General features: G+C 36.3%; 1 protein-coding gene across 2 annotated transcripts in view; it reads left to right on the forward strand.

Moving 5' to 3' along the window:
• The window catches only part of CSTF3 (cleavage stimulation factor subunit 3), a 73492-nt gene that overhangs the window by 40429 nt on the left and 15488 nt on the right, over nucleotides 1-17575 (forward strand). The window contains exons 4-12 of one of the 2 annotated variants that reach the window (XM_076002047.1): nucleotides 9464-9496; nucleotides 10194-10291; nucleotides 12204-12270; nucleotides 12386-12420; nucleotides 12503-12629; nucleotides 14790-14867; nucleotides 15399-15464; nucleotides 16335-16497; nucleotides 17417-17526. In XM_076002047.1, the coding sequence (XP_075858162.1) occupies nucleotides 9464-9496; nucleotides 10194-10291; nucleotides 12204-12270; nucleotides 12386-12420; nucleotides 12503-12629; nucleotides 14790-14867; nucleotides 15399-15464; nucleotides 16335-16497; nucleotides 17417-17526 (777 nt within the window). The remainder of the gene's footprint in view (nucleotides 1-9463; nucleotides 9497-10193; nucleotides 10292-12203; nucleotides 12271-12385; nucleotides 12421-12502; nucleotides 12630-14789; nucleotides 14868-15398; nucleotides 15465-16334; nucleotides 16498-17416; nucleotides 17527-17575) is intronic. The other variant, XM_012739862.3, reaches the window with a different exon arrangement.

Raw genomic sequence — 17575 nt, forward strand, 5'->3', positions numbered from 1 at the left:
TCATTCCTTTTGACCTGTGGCATGTTGCACCAGGTCCCTTTTTCTTAAAATAATCTCCTTTGACTTCTTAGATGTGATTTTATCCTGTTTCTTTTCTTATCTCAGGTACTCTTTGGGGTTTTCCTTTTCTCTGCCCAGGAATGTGTATTTTTGGGAAATGAGGTTTTGCTTGTCTGTATATTCTCCACTTCAGATATTATACTTAATGCCTTAGGTATATGCTCAAGGTATATATAAAATATTTTTTTGCAAATGGCTCAAATATGCATCTTTGATCCTGCTGTCTTATTAATGAAACCAGTCCCTTATGTGCTAACTTTAATTAGACAATTTCTACCTGAGTTATGTTGTCTCATAATAAAACTAATGAAAAGTAAACTTGACTGTATAGTGATTTTCATAACATTTTCATTTTTGTTCCCATGAAAAAATAACTTTTTCCCTCTACATTACTAGTTTTCTCTCCCTGTTCTTCCCCCAAGCCAAGGACAATATTACACCACTTACGGATGATAGACAACAGTATTGTAACTATTCTTGTAGTTAGTACCTGCTTACCTCACCCCACAGCACGGTATTCTCCCCCACCTGTATTGCCCAATCTACCCATGAGCATCTTTTCTCTACTTTCATCATACACAATGACATCACTGAGGTTTTCTGGGTATCAAATTTAACTCTGCCTCACTTTTTTTTTTTTTCTTGAGACAGAGTCTCACTTTGTTGCCTAGGCTAGAGTGAGTGCCGTGGCGTCAGCCTAGCTCACAGCAACCTCAGACTCCTGGGCTCAAGCGATCCTTCTGTCTCAGCCTCCCAAGTAGCTGGGACTACAGGCATGCGCCTCCATGCCCGGCTAATTTTTTCTATATATATTAGTTGGCCAATTAGTTTCTTTCTATTTATAGTAGAGACGGGGTCTCGCTCTTGCTCAGGCTGGTTTTGAACTCCCGACCTCGAGCAATCCGCCCGCCTCGGCCTCCCAGAGAGCTAGGATTACAGGCGTGAGCCACCGCGCCCGGCCTGCCTCACTTTTTATACCCTCTGTAATGACCCTCACCACAATCAGCCAACCTGTTTTTCCAATGCATATTCTTTTTTTCTTCTGTGGATGTCTTCACTATTCTACAGAAAACTTTCGAAACTCAAGTTATTTCATTGACAGGCACAAACCCCTTTTTCTTGTTAATGGCCTGGATTCCATCAGCTCATTGAAGCTTTCCGTGGTAACACTACTTTGCATGGAACTCCTTTTTCCTCTGAATTTTATTGGATATGGAGCATATGCAAAATATTTGAAATTGAAACTGCTATATTGTTTTCAACCTTAGTTTTATGTTTTCAACTAGATTGTAAACTTTTATAACTAGATTATAAATTCAGGTCCACATCCCCATATCCACTTTGTAAATCCTAAGGACACATGACAAATACTTTTTAGTTGGCTTGGGAAAGTGGAATATAAATTAATATCTAATGGTTAGTACAAAGAATCAAAATGGAAGTAAATTTAGACATGAAGATAATATTTTTGTTTAGTATATTTTAATTTCAACCATAATGACCTCACAGTGGTCTGTAATTTCCACTCATTTTTAACAAATAGTTCTGATATATTTTAGGGACTAGAGAACTGAAAATTTATGGAACATCAGCAGTTTTTGGCATCCTGTTAAATCTAAATTGGTATATGTTGTAGGTATACATTTATATCTATATTTAATAGAAAAATTATAAATTGCAGAAACAATACAATTTATTGTAGGAAAAATTAGGAAGTACAGATAACCAAAAACTACAAATTATCTGTTTTCTTCAGGTAATTGCTTTTTAGGTAATTCCATCCCTGAAATATAACTAAAATAAAACTCCATGAGTTATAAGACTTAGTTTAATCCCCTATTGTATCTCTAGTGTTAGGAAAGGGCTTGCCACATAGTAGGCATGTAATTATTTGTTGAATAAAAATGTATTTATTTGCAGACACTACTTTCCGAGTATAGGGATCAGAGAGGAGAACAGCTGAAATGAGTAGTGAAAAAGTGAACCAACAAAAGATGAGTTTATAATTAGGATTCCATTTGCAGTCAGGTTTCAGGATTGGGGCTAAGCTTTTTGGATAATTAAGCAGAATCTGACAGCTTCTGCATCTCAAACTCAGTTTAAATTGAGTGTCTTAAATCCCACAAAAGTGCATGTGCTATACTTTAGAAAAGATGCAGGAAACAAATTAGGAATGTGAGTCTGCAGTTCATTCACTCATTACATTTATTGTAAACAACTGGCATATGAACTCACTTTAGATGGATCCCAGCCCTGCCTCTGCTGTGTGCCCAGTACTGTCTGAACAGAAGCACTGACTTGTTCCCAATGGTTGTCTGAAAACCTAAACAAAGTATATAGACACTTAGGTTTTCCTTCAGGTTGTCAAATATATTTTTGAAGTTACTTGTTAATGATTCTTGTAATTGACAATTTAAAAAACAACATACTTTTTAAAAATTCTGACTTTATCCAAGATTCTTCCCCAAGGGATAAGGAAAAAAACTGAATGTGAGGAAATCTGTCAAAATGCTGTTGACATAGAGTTTTATTTATCTAGTGAGAAAAATGTTAATTTTATAGGTATTTACATCAACATATCATAAAATATTCAATGAAACATGAAAAATTTTCCTAACATTAATTAGGAAAAACTTATTTTTGAACAACTAAATATTGTGGTTTCGTTAGATCTCCATATACAATATTCCAGGTAAAGGGCATGGCTAATTTAAACTGTTAAAAATGGATGCTACCGTAGTTAAAGGTTTATTAGACATTTTTTTCTTCTGATAAAATTTATACTTTACAATCTAAATAATTAAATAATCTACTGTTATAAATTAAATAATCTACTGTAATCCTTAGTTCCAATAATTGAGGATAGTTTTAGTTCCAAAAGACAACTGATGGCATATTAATGATTGGGAAATAGTTGTGGAAGTTTAACAAAGGACTGGAAATATGAAGTGTTCAAAAGTATCATGAAGAGATCTGTGTTTACTCAGTATGTTATACTTGTTTTACTCTCCCCAAAATAACCACTATTTGAATTTAATGAAATGTAAGGTTTAATTAATCTTGATATTATTTCACTTATCTTACCCTTCTATAAAATAAAAATTATTATTAGGAATTTGGCAAATTTAAAAATATTGTTTCCCTTCTACAGCAACTTTTCATATCTTGGTAAAATTCAGATAATTCATTTAAAAGGTACTTATGCAATTGTATGACAAATTTTTATGATAAACAGATATACAAAAAGGATAAATATTAAAAATTACTAATTTTTATTTATAATGATTTTTTTAAATTACAAAAATATATACACATTATAGAACATTTGAAATCCATCCCAATAACATAACATGTTCATTGTTTGGCATATTTCCAATGGCTTTAAAAAATCAATTATTCTATAATAGGTATTAAGTAAATATATGGTAATTTTCTAGATCAGTGTTTCCAAAGTGTGGAAACTCTTTGCATTACAATAATTTGAGGGTCCTGTGAAAGAATGGAAATCTATACCTTTAACAGTCACCCCAGATTAAAGTTTAAGAACTAATGTTCAGGAAACTAAAGATAATCTTATTAAGAGTCTTTGTCATTAAAAATTACATAACATTACTTATAATAGATAAACTATAAGCAAGTCTTAGTTTTGCAAAATTATTTATATGCATATAATGGGATTTAAATGTAGGCATTTTCTGTTGATTAATGATAGAAAGCTGAGAATCCCAGATGTCAAAACAAAAGCTTTAAAAAAATTCAAAGTATCAAGAATTTCTCTTTATTTTTAAAATTTAAACCAAGCTTCGATTATCAGGTAGCATGGATTCCTTTGCAAATGCACATGACTATGTTAAATATATTTAAGAATATTGAACTTACAGGTAAGATGTTTTCATAGAAATATTAGTAAATAATACTTAGGATAATAATCTTTTTTTTTTTTTTTTTTGAGGCAGACTCTCGCTTTGTTACTCAGGCTAGAGTGAGTGCTGTGGCGTCAGCCTAGCTCACAGCAACCTCAAACTCCTGGGCTTAAGCAGCTGAGGCTGCTGCCTCAGCCTCCTGAGTAGTTGGGACTACAGGCATGCGCCACCATGCCCGGCTAATTTTTTCTGTATTTATTAGTTGGCCAATTAATTTCTTTCTATTTATAGTAGAGACGGGTCTCGCTCTTGCTCAGGCTGGTTTCGAACTCCCAACCTTGAGCAACCCGCCCGCCTCAGCCTCCCAGAGTGGTAAGATTACAGGTGTGAGCCACCGTGCCCGGCCCAGGATAATCTTTTATTTTTTTATTTTATTTATTTTTTTTTTTTAGGATAATCTTTTAAAGAAGAAAAATGGACTGGTGGCAGGATGGCTGAAGACAGGGTGTTGGTACACTAGTCTCACCAGTAATAGAATTTGAATATGACTTGCACCATAACCTTTGCTCTTCTGCCAAGTGGGGCCCAATTATAATAATAGCATTGTTCTTTCTGGCTACTTGTTTACATTAGCTCTATTTAGAGAAGATGTAATGAAAAGTTTATATTCCTTTGGTTCATATCTTTGTTAATTGTTAATTATATTTGTTAATTGTTAATTGTTAATGAGCACCTGGAATGTCTAGATGCTTTATAGTTGGTTTTTTTCTTTAAATTTTGTAACAACCCTTTGAAGTAGATGTTATTATCATTCCTATTTTATAGGTGGGAAAGCTGATGCTAGAGTAGATTAAGTAATGGATGCAAGGTGATCAAATTATTTTCATTTTATCACACTGCACATTTAATCTCCATATAACATTTTTTTAAAGTATTTTTTTAAATGAATGATCTTTAGAAAATAATGAGACTATAGCTGCTGTGGTAATGCCACCAGTGTGAGCTCTGTAGAAGGGCTCCCAAATATTTATTAGTTGGGCCGGGCACGGTGGCTCGCGCCTGTAATCATAGCACTCTGGGATGCCGAGGCGGGCGGATTGCTCGAGGTCTGGAGTTCAAAACCAGCCTGAGCAAGAGCGAGACCCCATCTCTACTATAAATAGAAAGAAATTAATTGGCCAACTAATATATATAGAAAAAACTAGCCAGGCATGGTGGCGCATGCCTGTAGTCCCAGCTACTCAGGAGGCAGAGGCAGCAGGATTGCTTGAGCCCAGGAGTTTGAGGTTGCTGTGAGCTAGGCTGATGCCACAGCACTCACTCTAGCCTGGGCAACAAAGCGAGACTTTGTCTCAAAAAATATATATATTTATTAGTTGAATTAATGAATGACAAATCATTGGCCATGCACTAAAGGTCAGTGAGTGTTTCTGTATTAGTCAAAAAGTGTCTTTTGCTGTGTATATTTATTGGACTAATACAACTGAAGCAATAATTGATAAATTTAAGATACAGGACCAATTTATGTAGGGAATAAAATTAAAAACTTTTTTATTTATATTTCATACACACACATAATAGACATAATTTTTGCTGAAATGCATAAATGAGATCATATACTTGTAGTACAGTCTTTTTCCTTGCCTCTATTTTTCCCTCCACCCATATCACCCCACCAACCATAACTACGTTTAAAAACCTGGATATCCCATATGTTCTCTATGCTAATAATATCATACATAAACATGCACATAGGATTTATTTTTAGTCATTGTTTTATAAAGATGGATTATATAATATGTATTTTATCTTTTTTTTTTTTTTTTTTGAGACAGAGTCTCGCTTTGTTGTCCAGGCTAGAGTGAGTGCCGTGGCGTCAGCCTAGCTCACAGCAACCTCAAACTCCTGGGCTTGAGTGATCCTTCTGCCTCAGCCTCCCGAGTAGCTGGGACTACAGGCATTCGCCACCATGCCCGGCTCATTTTTTTTTTTATATATATATCAGTTGGCCAATTAATTTCTTTCTATTTATAGTAGAGACGGGGTCTCGCTCTTGCTCAGGCTGGTTTTGAACTCCTGACCTTGAGCAATCCGCCCGCCTCGGCCTCCCAAGAGCTAGGATTACAGGCGTGAGCCACAGCGCCGGGCCATATTTTATCTTTTTTTCTTTTTTTTTTTTTGAGACAGAGTCTCACTTTGTTGCCAGGGCTAGAGTGCTGTGGCGTCAGCCTAGCTCACAGCAACCTCAAACTCCTGGGCTCAAGCGATCCTCCTGCCTCAGCTCCTAAGTAGCTGGGACTACAGGCATGTGCCACCATGCCCAGCTAATTTTTTCTATATAAGTTGGCCAATTAATTTCTTTCTATTTTTAGTAGAGACGGGGTCTCACTCTTGCTCAGGTTAGTCTCAAACTCCTGACCTTGAGCAATCCACCCACCTTGGCCTCCCAGAGTGCTAGGATTACATGCGTGAGCCACCACGTATGGCCCATTTTATCATTTTTTTGTTCACTTACATCTTGTAGAAATCCTTCCCAATTACCTGTTATGGCTTTAATTCATTTTATATTCCTACATAATAGTCCATGATGTGGATGCACCATAATTTATTAAACCATTTCCCTATTGGTGGGCATTTATTTCATTATTTTTGCTACTACAAAGTTCGCAGTAAATAATCTTGTACAAATACCTTTATATTTTAGTGCTTTTATCTTTATGGAATAGATCCCGGAAGTGGAATTACTGAGTCAAAAGATATATGTTTTCTATTAGGCTCTTACCAATGGCTTTCCATAAAGGCTATAATGATTCATATTTCCTCCAGCAATGTATGAAATCCCTTTTCCTTATGTAGCTTCAATAGTGTTAATGCCCTTTTTAAGTTTTTACCATTCTGATGGGTATAAAGTGATATCTATTATTTTATTAATAATTTATCTTGCCCATATTTGAAGTTTGTACATATTGCCATATGGTTTTTAACTATTTGTATTTTCTCTTCTGGACTATTAGTATTCTTTGTCAATTTTCCCAATGGGTAGTTTTGGTTTTCCTGACCAAGGGTAAGAACTGTATATAATCTCATCTGCATCTGGGAAGCTGGTGACTTGAACTCATCCTACTTCACTTCCACTCTCAGACTCAGCCTATTTTCTTCTACTGAGCCAAGCAGCTGGATGCAAGGAGGCCTCAGATTCTATGGGAGTCTCACAGAAGAGGGCTGGTAGAGAGCCTAGGGCAAGGACTAAGAGGCTGACATTAGAAATACCTGGAACATTTCAACTGCCCTTCTACACCAGAGGAATGTTAGCATCAGCCTGGCCTCTTGGAAACCAAAATGGAACAGAACAGGCAGGTTGAGTTCTCCCTACTCTTAAGCAGAGATTTCTTTCTGGTTCCTTGGTAGAGGACTAGCAGCAGCCTGTTTGCTGCCTACACCTGCTACACAGCTGTCATGGTAGAGGAAAAGGTCAACTTGAAGTACTACTGTCAGACTGTCAGAAAAGAATATGAACTAAAATTGTTGGGACAGGCCCCCAACAAAATAGAGCAGCTGGAGAAGAGAGACAACAACTGGAACAAAATAATAATATGAACACAATATTCAAAGTATAGTATTAAACTCTGATGCCAAAAACCATTATTTATAAACCAAATACAGCAGTAGGTTAAATGGCAGAGAATGGTCACATGGAGCCTTAAGTGAATAGCCTGGAGAATCTAGTGGACAAATTATTTTAAAACCTCAAAGGGTAAAGACAACAGATTTCAAGAACAGAACCAGAAGACCTAATGTGTATAATAGGAGTTCTAGAAGAAAAAGGAACAGATGGAAGAGAGACTATTTTGAAAAGAAAATTCTTGATCTATAAAAGGCCTAAGTCTATTGGTTCAAAGGACATGCTGAATTCCAAGCAGAATTCATAGCGATAATAATGAGTTATTGAGTGCTGACTCTGCTAGGTGATGTTTTAAAGGCTTCACATTTCTTTACCCATTGAATTCTCAGAGTAGCCCTAACAAATCAGGTACTATTATCCCTCTTACTCAGATGAGGAGAAAAGGAATTAAGTGAAAAGCCAGAATATGAACCTACAAGGCTCAGAGCCTTGACTAAACTGCCTTAGAGCAAAGACCTATGTTTAGGCATATGCTGAAATTTATGAACTATGAAGATGAAGATGAACATTTACAAGTTTAGAACGAAAAAGTTATCAGCAAAAGAAAAAGAGACTGTCATCAGCATTCTTATCAGCAGCCAGCTTAAGCCAGAAAACTGGGGAAACTTTTCTATACTGTACTAGAAAGAAAAGGACCACAAGCCAAAACTTCTCTAACCAACCAAAATATGTATTTATCTATTTGGATGAAGCAAAGATTTGCTCATTAACACAAATGAGTAGCTAATCCCACCTACCATCCAATGAAACTATTCAAAAGAAAAAGAAATCTAGTAATATTGAAACTTAGTCTTGGCATATGCTGTTCTTCCTGCCTAGAATAACTCCTCTCTTTCTTTACCAGACACCTCATCCTTAAGATCATGACTTTTTCTAGGAAAATGACTTTGGCAACTCCCCAAGTCTACGTTTTTTGGCTTTTATTAAATGCTCCTGTAGCACCCTGTACTCCTCCCATGTTAGCCCTTACCATAATCTCTTAAAATGGCCTTCCATTTCCTTGTCTTATTTTCCCCATAACATTGTAATGTCTAGGAGGGCAGGGACAGACTTGTCTTGTTCGCTGTGGTAGGCCCAGTGTCTAGCCCAGTGCCTGCAATATAGTAGGTAGATCACGTGACTAAATATTTATGTGTAGTCAAAACTTGCAAATCTTTTTTACTGCTCAGACTATTTAGTAGCTATTGGGGAAAGCAGAGCTTTAATTTGTCTGCAGTAGATACATAAAATCCTATTTGGGTAGATCTATCAGGTATATATTTCCGTATTTGTCTTGTGACTATTTCATAAAATTTTAAATTAACATTTCATTGTAAATGAGTGCATGAAAATCTATCCATACAGATTAGATTTACACAGGCATATTTACAATGCATATTATCTGTTTTGATTCAAACATCTATTATTTGTGGGGGTTTTTTGGAGAGAGGGTCTTGCTCTTTGTCCAGGATAGAGTGCAGTGGTGCGATCATAGCTTACTCTGGCCTTGAACTCCTGGGCTCAAGCCTGCCTCAGCCTCCTGAGTAACAGGAACTACAGGTGCATGCCACCATACCTGGCTAATTTTTCTATTTTTTATAGAGATGGAGTGTTGCTATGTTGCCCAGGCTGGTCTCAAACTCCTGGCCTCAAGTGATTATCCCACCTCAGCCTCCCAAAATGCTGGGATTACAGGTGTGAGCCATCACACATGACCTATTTGTTATTTTTGAAGAGCAAAATTAACAGGAAAGTATAGGGATGAATTTGCAGAGTTGGTTAAAAATTGGTCCAAAAATTGCTAAAAAATTCAGAAATATTGTTTTGATACTTTTAAAAGAATGAAATAAATCCCACATTTTTCTCTGTTTTTCTTCAGATTAAAGCTAAAAATTATGACAAGGTTGAAAAGGTGAGTCCTCTTAAAAATACTTTGAATCTTATGTTGAAGTTTTACTTAAGACTTAATATATATAAGGCAAATATGGCAAAATGTTAACAATTGTTGACTCTAGGTAGTGATTATTTAGGTGTTCATTTTTACTTATTCAACTATTCAACTTTTTTCTATGTTTAAAAATGTTCACCATAAAAATTTTGGAAAAGAAAATAATTATACTTTACGGATCAAAATCATGAGAATGATTTTAATTGTCTAAACTAAAAACAAGAGGAAGTTGTTATTTGCCTTTTATTAATAAGAAGATAAATTCATGAAGGGAGCTGAATTTTGTTTTTTAATTTTATTTTTATTTCAAAATATTAAGGGTGTACAAATGTTTTTGGTACATGGATAGCTTTTATAATGATTAAGTCAGGGCTATTAAGGTGCTCATCACCTAAATAATGTAAATAATGTTCATTGTACCTGTTAGGTAAGTTTTTACCCCTCCCCTCCTCACCCTCCCTCCTCACCCCTTCTTAATTTCCAATGGCTTTTAATTGTCTTTGTGCCCACTGATTAATTAGTTCCAAACACATGTGGTGTTTGTGTTTCCATTCCTGAGAAACTTCACTTAGGTGAATTTGTTTTCTTAATGTTGTATTTCATCTGTATACATGTCAAAATTATTTAGCTGGATTCTGATAATATATTCTTGTATTTAAAGCTATTTCAGAGATGCCTTATGAAGGTTTTGCACATTGATTTATGGAAGTGTTACCTTTCTTATGTCCGAGAAACCAAGGGTAAACTACCAAGTTACAAGTAAGTGAAACGAAGGTGTTACTAATGCAAGTCATCTCCAGGTACACAGTGAATCCCACATAAACTCACACCTTCTCTTAGTTCCAGATGGGAAGAGATGTAAGGATTTGAAAAGTCAGGATTCTCTAAAAAGTCAGTAACCTTGGGAAAAGTGCTTCAAAGAAAGCCACTGGCATTAGTCTTACTTTGGAAAATGGAATGACTCAACCCTTTCTATACTGAAACACAGTATATTTGCAACATCATACTACCACTTTATTGACAGGCTTGCTGTCAAAACTTTTTTTTTTTGAGACAGAGTCTCACTCTGTTGCCTGGGCTAGAGTGCAGTGGCATCAGGCTAGCTCACAGCAACCTGAAACTCCTGGGCTTAAGCAATCCTTCTGCCTCAGCCTCCTGAATAGCTGGGACTACAGGCATGCACCACCATGCCTGGCTAATATTTTCTCTATATTTTTAGTTGACCAATTAATTTCTTTCTGTTTTTAGTAGAGACAAGAGTCTCACTCTTGCTCAGCCTGGTCTCGAACTCCTGACCTTGAGCGATCCACTTGCCTAAGCCTCCCAGAGAGCTAGGATTACAGGCCTGAACCACTGCATTTGGCCTGTCAAACTTTTTAAAAAAGCATATTTGTACCTTTTTTTTTTTCTTTTTTTGATATAGGATCGTACTCTGTCACCTGGGCTAGAGTCCAGTGGCATCATCATAGCTCACTGCAACCTCAAGCTCCTTGGCTCAAGTGATCCTCCTGACCTAGCCTCCTGAGTAGCTGTGACTATAGGTGCACACCACTACACCTGGCTAATTTTTCTTATAGAGACTGGATCTTGCTCTTGCTCTTCCTCAGGCTGGTCTTGAATGCCTGGCCTCAAGCAGTCTTCCCACCTTGGCCTCCCAAAGTGCTAGGATTACAGGCATGAGCCACCACACCAGGCCAGCATCTTTATACTTTTACTGGCACCACTCTTGGCAGGTTGCAATGCAATGTGCTACTTAAGTGATCCAAGGGATCTTTGACTATTCTATTGTATATTTAACCTCCCCACTCCTCCTCACACCCCCCTATCCATCTTCGTTGAATCTAAATAATGGACCTTTTCTGATGCTGTTATGAAACAAAAGTTCATAATTAACAGTCAGGTTATTTCTATGACTAGAATTCTATCTTTATTATCTTTTCCTTATTATACATTATTGTCTTATGTTAAAGAGGAAGTTCTTTCTCCCTACATTTTATTTTAGAGCTGACAGATCTTCAGATATAACTTACCTCCTTAATGGGAGAACTATGTGTTGCCACATTTGAATTAGCGACATATAAAATTAGGCAACTTAAAGGATATAACGATAGTAAGACGTGGGCTTTATCTTTGATAAACTCACAAGCAGTAGATAAAGGAAACAAAGTACATAATTAATGATACTGACAAGCTAAACATAAAAGAACTACTTTATGTACTTACAAAGATGTTTTAATTTTTATTTATAGAAAAGGTTCAAATGCTGTTTTTTTTTTCTTTGAGACAGAGTCTCACTTTGTTGTCTAGCTCACAGCAACAACCTCAAACTCCTGGGCTCAAGCAATCCTTCTGCCTCAGCTTCCCCAGCAGATTGGACTACAGGCATGTGCCACCATGCCCAGCTAATTTTTTCTATATATTTTTAGTTGGCCAATTAATTTCTTTCAATTTTTTTTAGTAGAGACAGGGTCTTGCTCTTGCTCAGGCTGGTCTTGAACTCCTGACCTCTAGCGATCTGCCTGCCTCAGCCTCCCAGAGTGCTAGGATTATTGGTGTGAGCCACCATGCCCAACCTCAAATGCTGTTCTGATCATGTGATCAGAAGTTGTTTTAGTTGTAGACTTTAATAATAAAATTTTTTTAACAACCGTGTCTTTCATATTTATTTCAGAGAAAAAATGGCTCAAGCATATGACTTTGCACTGGATAAAATTGGAATGGAAATTATGTCCTATCAGGTAGGAGTTAATTTTTTTTCTCTGCTCCATGTGACCTATAGGAAAAAAAATGTAATATATATACTTGTATTTGAAAATATCAAGAAAGATATTAACCTTTTATTTCCTTTCTTAGATTTGGGTGGATTACATCAATTTCTTAAAAGGAGTGTAAGTATTTTTACAGTTTTCACATAAACTGTTAATTTAGGTATAATATAATTAATTGATGGCATTTTTTATCCAATCTCAGGGAAGCTGTTGGATCTTATGCAGAAAATCAGAGAATAACAGCTGTCCGAAGAGTTTATCAACGAGGTTGCGTTAATCCAATGATCAACATTGAACAACTCTGGAGAGACTATAACAAGTATGAAGAGGTAAATCAGGCCAGAGTTGTTTATTATAAACCAGGCCATTTTAATTTTTATGCAATGTGGATTTGTGGATTCTAGGCTTTCTAGGTTCAGGTACATGGATATCAGTGTTACACATTGTCTATTTTTGTATTGATTGCAACAAAAGAGCAACTTCTATATTACAAGACTTTGAAAGTCTCCATATTAGTGTTATTTATGAGAGAATACTCTGGAAGAACAATAATTCTTATAAAACTATTTTTATTTGATGCTAAGTCATATCCACACATTCATACACATATCGTCATTGACCTCCTATAAAATAGTACATTTTTGGAATTATTTTTCAGTTGCTATGTACCTCTCTCACCTAATGACAACAATGTAATTACTGGTTTGAATTTGTGAAATATGCAGCTTTAATTCAGGATCTTTGTGTAATTGGTATATGCTTTAAGTGGTTGAGCTAATCAGCCCATATATATATAAACATACATGCCAAATACACTGTATCATTAAAAGAAAGTTCCTCATGTATACATTGTGATTTGGAAGAACTATGTAGGGTAGTGAAACTGTTCGTTCACAGGCATGAGCAGTAGTTCTCAAACTTTATGGTCTTTGGATTTTAAAAATTATTAAAGACCACAAAGAATTATTTTTTATTTTTATTTTTTCACAACACATTCCAAACCTAGGAAGGGAACTTTTTTTTTTTTTTTTTTTTTTTTTTTTGAGACAGAGTCTCACTTTGTTGCCGAGGCTAGAGTGAGTGCCGTGGCGTCAGAATGGCTCACAGCAACCTCAAACTCCTGGGCTCAAGCAATCTTCCTGCCTCAGCCTCCTGAGTAGCTGGGACTACAGGCATGCGCCACCATGCCCGGCTAATTTCTTGTATATATATTTTTAGTTGGTCAATTAATTTATTTCTATTTTTGGTAGAGACAGGGTCTCGCTCAGGCTGGTTTGGAACTCCTGACCTTGAGCAATCCGCCCGCCTCGGCCTCCCAAAGTGCTAGGATTACAGGCGTGAGCCACCATGCCCGGCCGGAAGGGAACTTTTAATGTGGTTTTATCTATCAATAGTTAGCATATTAGAAATTAAAACTGGGGCATTTTCAAGATATTTATTAATTTACTTAAAAGTAATAATAATAAACCCTTTACATTTTAATATAAGTAGCATTTTTTTAAAAACTACACTTTCTAAAACAAGAAAAAATTTAATGAGAAGAGTGGCTGTTTTTTTTAGAAACAAGGTCTCACTCTGTTGCCCAGGCTGGAGTGCAGTGGGAACAGCTTACTGCAACCTTGAACTCCTGAGCTTTAAGCATCCCTCCTGCCTCAGCTTTCGAAGTACTTGGGACTACAACCAATGCCCAACTAATTTTTTTCATTTTTAAAGATGTGGTCTCACTATGCCAGGCTGGTCTCAGTCTCTTGGGATCAAGCTATCCCCCCACTTCAGCTTCCTGAGTTGCAGGGATTAGAGGGGTGAACCACTATGCCTAGCTAACAGTGGCATTGTTTTATATTTTTGTAGCTCTTTTTAATATCTAGCTTATTAGAAGATAGCTAGATCTTCATATCTGCTTCCAAAGTTAATTTTTTTATGATATTGAACATCATGTAGCCTCTGGAAAACTCCACTTCATATTTGTAAGAGAGGCAAATAATGTCTTACTATTATGAGAAAATTGTTTCGCTCTCATGGACCCACTAAAAGAGTCTAGGGGACCAGGATCCTTGGACTACTCATTAAGAACAGCTAGGCATGAGTGGTAATATTTATCTTTTCTTACTACTTCTGCTTTTTTTTGTTTTTAAAGCTATACATACCTACTTAGAAAAGAGCTATTAAAGTCAAGCCATGGCTGTTCACCCAAATGAATCTATGTATCATTCTTTTTTTAGTAGAATTTTATATATATGAAATAATTGACCCTTTCCAAATGATTCCATCTCTAAAAATTCCTGATATATGGAAACTTAGTGCCAGCTCATAATAGACATATAAACAAATCCTGTTAATCTTTGAAGCATATAATGTGATTGAACCCTTATTTTATTAAACAAAAAATCTTTTAAAATAATTTAAAGTTACTTAGTAAGTGAACAAATTAACTATAAAAATATTATAATTAATTTTATTTAAAATAATTTGTTTTTGTTTTTTCTTAGGGTATCAATATTCATTTAGCTAAAAAAATGATTGAAGATCGGAGTAGAGATTACATGAATGCTAGGCGTGTAGCAAAGGTATGGAATCCCATCAGGCCGTTTATTTTAAGGATTATATGAGTCTATTGTTTACAGCAGAGCTTCTCCTATCTGATATTACTCTCAATATTTTCAATCATTAGCAATCTTAACTAACAACAATTAATTGCAATGTCTGAGCAGACGGTACATTTGAAATGAAACATCTCTTTGCAAGGACAAAATAAAATAAATCAGGTTTGGAAGAAATTATTTTTTAAAATGTGAAAACAGAGGATGTAGAGACATGGTTGTACCTAGAATGGAAGTAGTTCTTATCCTTCCCTCATATCTGTGCATCTGAATACTATACTCCTCTGTGATTTAATAACATAGCTCTAAGGGACAGATTTTGTATTGTGTGCATATCTTTTCATTTATTGACACTCTCGGAAGTTAGGAAAAATAGCCTATTTATACAAAACTATTGAAATATAAAAAGATAGTTTCTCCCAAGGTGGCAATAATAATGCCATCAGATCTTTACTTATGTTAATCTGTTGACTCCTACATCTGGGAGTGACCTCCTAGATCACCTGTGGAGAGGACCCATGGATGTTCTGTCCACCCAGTTCCTGGGAACCTGTTCTTAAATGGGTAATAATTCTATTACCTTTCTCTCTACTCTTAAATAGTTTAGATTATATTAACAAAGTGGTATTTGGACAAATTAGACATTTTGTTTTTTGGGGGTTCTTTTGAGACAGAGTCTCACTCTGTTGCCTGGGCTAGAGTGAGTGCTGTGGCATGAGGCTAGCTCACAGCATCCTCAAACTCCTGGGCTCAAGCAATCCTTCTGCCTCAGCCTCCTGAGTAACTGGGACTACAGACATGTGCCACCATGCCCGGCTAATTTTTTCTATATACTTTTAGTTGTTCAGATAATTTCTTTCTATTTTTAGTAGAGATAGGGTCTCGCTCTTGCTCAGGCCTGTCTTGAACTCCTGAGCTCAAACGATCCACCCGCCTCAGCCTCCCAGAGTGCTAGGATTAAAAGCGTGAGTCACCGCGCCTGGCCCAAATTAGGCATTTTTTTTTTTTTTTTTGAGATAGAGTCTCACTTTGTTGCCCAGGCTAGAGTGAGTGCCGTGGCATCAGCCTAGCTCACAGCAACCTCAAACTCCTGGGCTCAAGCAATCCTACTGCCTCAGCCTCCCGAGTAGCTGGGACTACAGGCATGTGCCACCATGCCCGGCTAATTTTTTCTATATATATTAGTTGGCCAATTAATTTCTTTCTATTTATAGTAGAGACGGTGTCTCACTCTTGCTCAGGCTGGTTTTGAACTCCTGACCTTGAGCAATCCACTGGCCTCGGCCTCCCAGAGTGCTAGGATTACAGGCGTGAGCCACCTCGCCCGGCCCCAAATTAGGCATTTTGAATGAAGTATTCCTAACTGATCAACTTCATCCTGTATATCTAAGTTGTTCCAGGCTCACCAAAGAATTCTAAATTTTTGTTGTCTAGGAATATGAGACAGTAATGAAAGGTTTAGATCGCAATGCTCCCTCAGTGCCTCCTCAGAATACTCCTCAAGAAGCTCAGCAAGTAGATATGTGGAAGAAATATATTCAGTGGGAAAAGAGCAACCCTCTTCGTACAGAGGATCAGACCCTTATAACAAAAAGAGGTAACAAGATTAACCTTCCTGGGACTCCAATTATATGTATGTTAGGACACTTGATATTACCATATGTTACTGAAGCTTTGTTTTTTACCTGTCATCTTTTTTCCTCTTATGTTCCTTAGATTCAATAATTTTTATAGACCTCCATGTTCACTGAACCTTTGTTTTACCACATGCAATGTGCTATTAAGCCTATCTGGTGAATTCTTCATTTCATACTTCGCAGTTCTATACATTTCCATTTTAGGAGTTCCCTTTTTCTAAGGGCTCAATCTCCTCTGAGTTCTGCTGCTTTTTGTTCGTTTGTTTGTTTATAATTTTTGCTTTCAGGAGGATTAGTCTGATATACACTATTCTACAACTGCTGGACTGGAATTTGGAACTTAATAATATTGAGTTCCTTGCACTCTCAGCTGTAGGCCTTTGCCTTCATTTTTGTATCTATCCCATCTTTCTTCTACTCCACACTTTCTCATCTGACCAGCTTCTATCCCTTCTTCAGGTTTCGTTTTAGAAGTCTGCTCCTTAGTGAAGCCTTTCTTTAGTTCCTAAACTATGTTAAGTCTGGCTGCTGTAAATTTCAGGAGTATACTGTACTATCCTTATCATAATACTCTTTATCTTTGCTTTCTTAAAGCATATACTGTAGACTTTTTGAATATAGGAATTCTTATTCACTTGTGTACTCATAATGCCTTTCACATTCCCTAGTATACAGTTAGTGCTCAATAAATATTTAATAAATGGTGGACAGATGGGGCTTGGGTGAATGATGGTGCCAGAAATCACTAAAGCTTTTTATTTTTAATTGTTATTCATTTTTGAAGACCCTATCTTAGCCTAATAATTTAGTTATGATGCTTGTATTGATGGGTTTTACAAATAATATTTAATTAAATTTTTTTTGAATGTCTTTCCTTAGTTATGTTTGCTTACGAACAGTGCCTGCTTGTGCTGGGCCATCACCCTGATATTTGGTATGAAGCTGCCCAGTATCTTGAGCAGTCAAGTAAACTGCTTGCAGAGAAGGGAGTGAGTATTCCTTACCCCTACCTCCTGCTTTGGTCTTTTTATGGTTTTG

Source organism: Microcebus murinus, chromosome 4 (assembly GCF_040939455.1).
Source record: "Microcebus murinus isolate Inina chromosome 4, M.murinus_Inina_mat1.0, whole genome shotgun sequence".
Classification (NCBI taxonomy): domain Eukaryota; kingdom Metazoa; phylum Chordata; class Mammalia; order Primates; family Cheirogaleidae; genus Microcebus; species Microcebus murinus.